Source organism: Macadamia integrifolia, unplaced genomic scaffold (genome assembly GCF_013358625.1).
Source record: "Macadamia integrifolia cultivar HAES 741 unplaced genomic scaffold, SCU_Mint_v3 scaffold766, whole genome shotgun sequence".
Taxonomy (NCBI): Eukaryota; Viridiplantae; Streptophyta; class Magnoliopsida; order Proteales; family Proteaceae; genus Macadamia; species Macadamia integrifolia.
In genome coordinates, this window is record NW_024870535.1 from 124,109 (window position 1) to 126,793 (window position 2,685).

The window sequence follows — 2,685 nt, forward strand, 5'->3', positions numbered from 1 at the left end:
ATACGTGAGAGGCAATAAAAGTCGAGGGAGAACTGAAAAGTTCAGTGGTGAATCCACATGGTACTATATCAGCGATTCCCATGTCCGTGAGGTTTCTCTTGCAGAGGTTCTGCGGTGTGAAGCATACATATTATTTTATGAAAAAAATTGAAGATCCTTTTCTTTTTCCTTCATATCCATGTTTGGCAATATTGAGCCTGGATGCAGCTAAGCACCTCCAACAAAAGTGAAAAGGAGAGTAAAAGAAGGGCTTGAGAAGCAGAGGTGAGTGTAACAACAGTTTTGGATGCCGAGGATGATTCATGAACAGTTTTATTTGCCGAACATTGTACAAGGGAGAGTTATATTTCATTTGTTACAGAAGGTATACTTTGAGTGAGTATATACAGAGTGAAATAAATTGAAGGGGAAAAGTTTATTGTATTTCATATGGGTTAGGAAGATGCCCATTTTTTTATATTCATGAGCAATGATTCTTCTTTCAAATTGATGCCTGCAGCAGTGCATTTAATGGTCCCCAATATCCCAAAGGAACTCATTCTATGTATTTTATTGCAACTGAGATTTAATAACTAGGTTTTCTTCTCCAGAGCTTACTGTTTCCAGATGGATCCCTTTACCTGCTTGTTGGCTGCAGGTAGTAAGAGGTACTTCAACTTCCATGATTGGATACTTTCTAGAATACTCATCTATGCAAGGCAGAGCCATAGTCTTCTTTTGGTCAGATGGTTAAGATTTTATGCTAATTTTTGTCCTTTTGATTTGTTTACTCACTTCATTCTTTGGGAATTTCTATGGTTTAGGGCTGTAGGCCTTTTACATTGGATTTGGGGTCTCATGTTCTGTAATTCAGAACTGATTGGTGGACTGGCCTTAACCTGTGTTCAGAACTGGTCTTCATCCATATAATAACTACTAGTACTGAGTTGCTGACTGACCACCAGGAAAAGGTTGGTGTGGGTTGCAGAAGGAAGAAAATCACTCATCCTATTTCAGGCCCCAAGTCAGGATTGGGCTGGGCTGGGCCGGGCCTGGGCTGGGCCTGGGCTCAACTAAGAGGATTTTGGGGTTGGGGCCTTGGGCTGACCGATATGGGAGTCAGAATCGGCCTCTACTGATACTTATCCGATCCAGCCAGTTCTACTGATCCAATACTGATCCCTTTGATCCCTGGTGTACTTAACACACATTGCCAATCCTCCAGCCCTTCAAGTGTGCATCCAATGGCTGGGAGGACCTTGAGGTGCTTGCATGTCCCCCCCCTCTTAAAAGAAAAAAATGTTGTATTCGCCGAAGTATCTTTGGCCAGCAGTCTATATAAACACATCTGCAACCCATTCTTGCATGGCATGGAGTGACAAAAGTTCTTTTGTCTCAGTAATAGTGAGAAACTCTTTTCCATCTCATTTTTGTTGAAGATTTCTAAGCTTTTGGTTTTTATCAATTTCTAATGTGGATTTTCCATCTGTGTGTGTGTGTGTGTGTGTGCGTGCGTGCGTGTGTGTGTTCGTGTTATATAAGAGGTTGATTTTACAAACAAGGTTCATATTACTTTCCAGTGCCCATATGGCATGTCTCACATCCTTATTGGTTGGTGTGAGTGAAGAAGGCCGACCCATGTCTCAGCCGGTACCAGAGTGGTTGGCAAGCGGATAACAAACAGAGACTGATAGGTTGAGGAACATAAATATTCTCAGGCAGAGACCCTAAATTAGAGATGGTTTTGAGAGGGTTCTGTTCATGTGAAGGCATTTTCATTTAAGTATTTGTTACGTGCAACCCTTGCACAATAAAATAGAATAGTATTTTATTATTTTAGATTAGTTAGAATTAACTGATTGAGTCAAACATGGATTAGTGGTAAGTTTTTTATTGAGTGTGTGTTGTGGGCCATCGTGATCGATTATAGTGTGTACGTGGAGTTGTGGTGTTAGTAGGAGTTATATTAGTTATGGATAACTTCTTTTTTGTACATATTTAATAGGATACTATTGGAATGGAAATCAAGAAGTTTAATCCCTCAAATTTCTCTTAAGAAATTGAGGTTGGCTCCCTCTCAATTAGTCAAAACCGAGGTTAACGACCTCCCAATACACTAAGGCAATCACTTTCTATTCCTTCTCTCATATTTTCTCTCTTGTATTCCTATTTTGTCTCCATCAAATTTGAGTATGTATCAATATTCATCAGTTACCAACCATTGATCGGGGGAGGTAAGGAATGTTGGGGTTGTGATGTCCTGTATTGCTTGTAAAAGTGGGTTTATTTCAAAGGGCCATCAAGGGGTTGAAGGCCTTGAGGAATAGGTGTACGGTAGGGGGAGTTGTCATCGTTAGTCCATGCAAGGGTTATGGCCTTTTGGGGTAATAAATCTGGAGATATTTTTTTTTAGGGATTATATGGGCATTTTGAAAATTTTTTAGTATAGAGTTTGGAATATAATTGTAGTGAATGTTCTTTCTTTGTTAGTAATTTGAGAGAAGTGTTAGGACGAATGATTGTAATCCTATTCTCTATTAATAATAAAGCAAGATTTCATCTCACCATTAATGTGGACAATCTTATTGAACCACCAAAAAACTTGTAAAGGTCAATTAGGCTGTATTCAAACCTGCATGCATGGTTCCAACGATCCTATTCTCCATTGACAGTAAACCAAGGTTTCATCTCACCGTTAATATATGG

General features: G+C 39.5%; 1 protein-coding gene across 1 annotated transcript in view; it reads left to right on the forward strand.

The window, feature by feature from the left end:
* LOC122069931 (ubiquitin carboxyl-terminal hydrolase 2-like) overlaps nucleotides 1-589 on the forward strand; it is an 11,719-nt gene extending 11,130 nt beyond the window's left edge. The window contains exon 4 of the mRNA XM_042634002.1: nucleotides 12-589. Within this exon, the coding sequence (XP_042489936.1) occupies nucleotides 12-151 (140 nt within the window). The 3' untranslated portion in view covers nucleotides 152-589. The remainder of the gene's footprint in view (nucleotides 1-11) is intronic.
* Nucleotides 590-2,685: the final 2,096 nt, after the last annotated feature.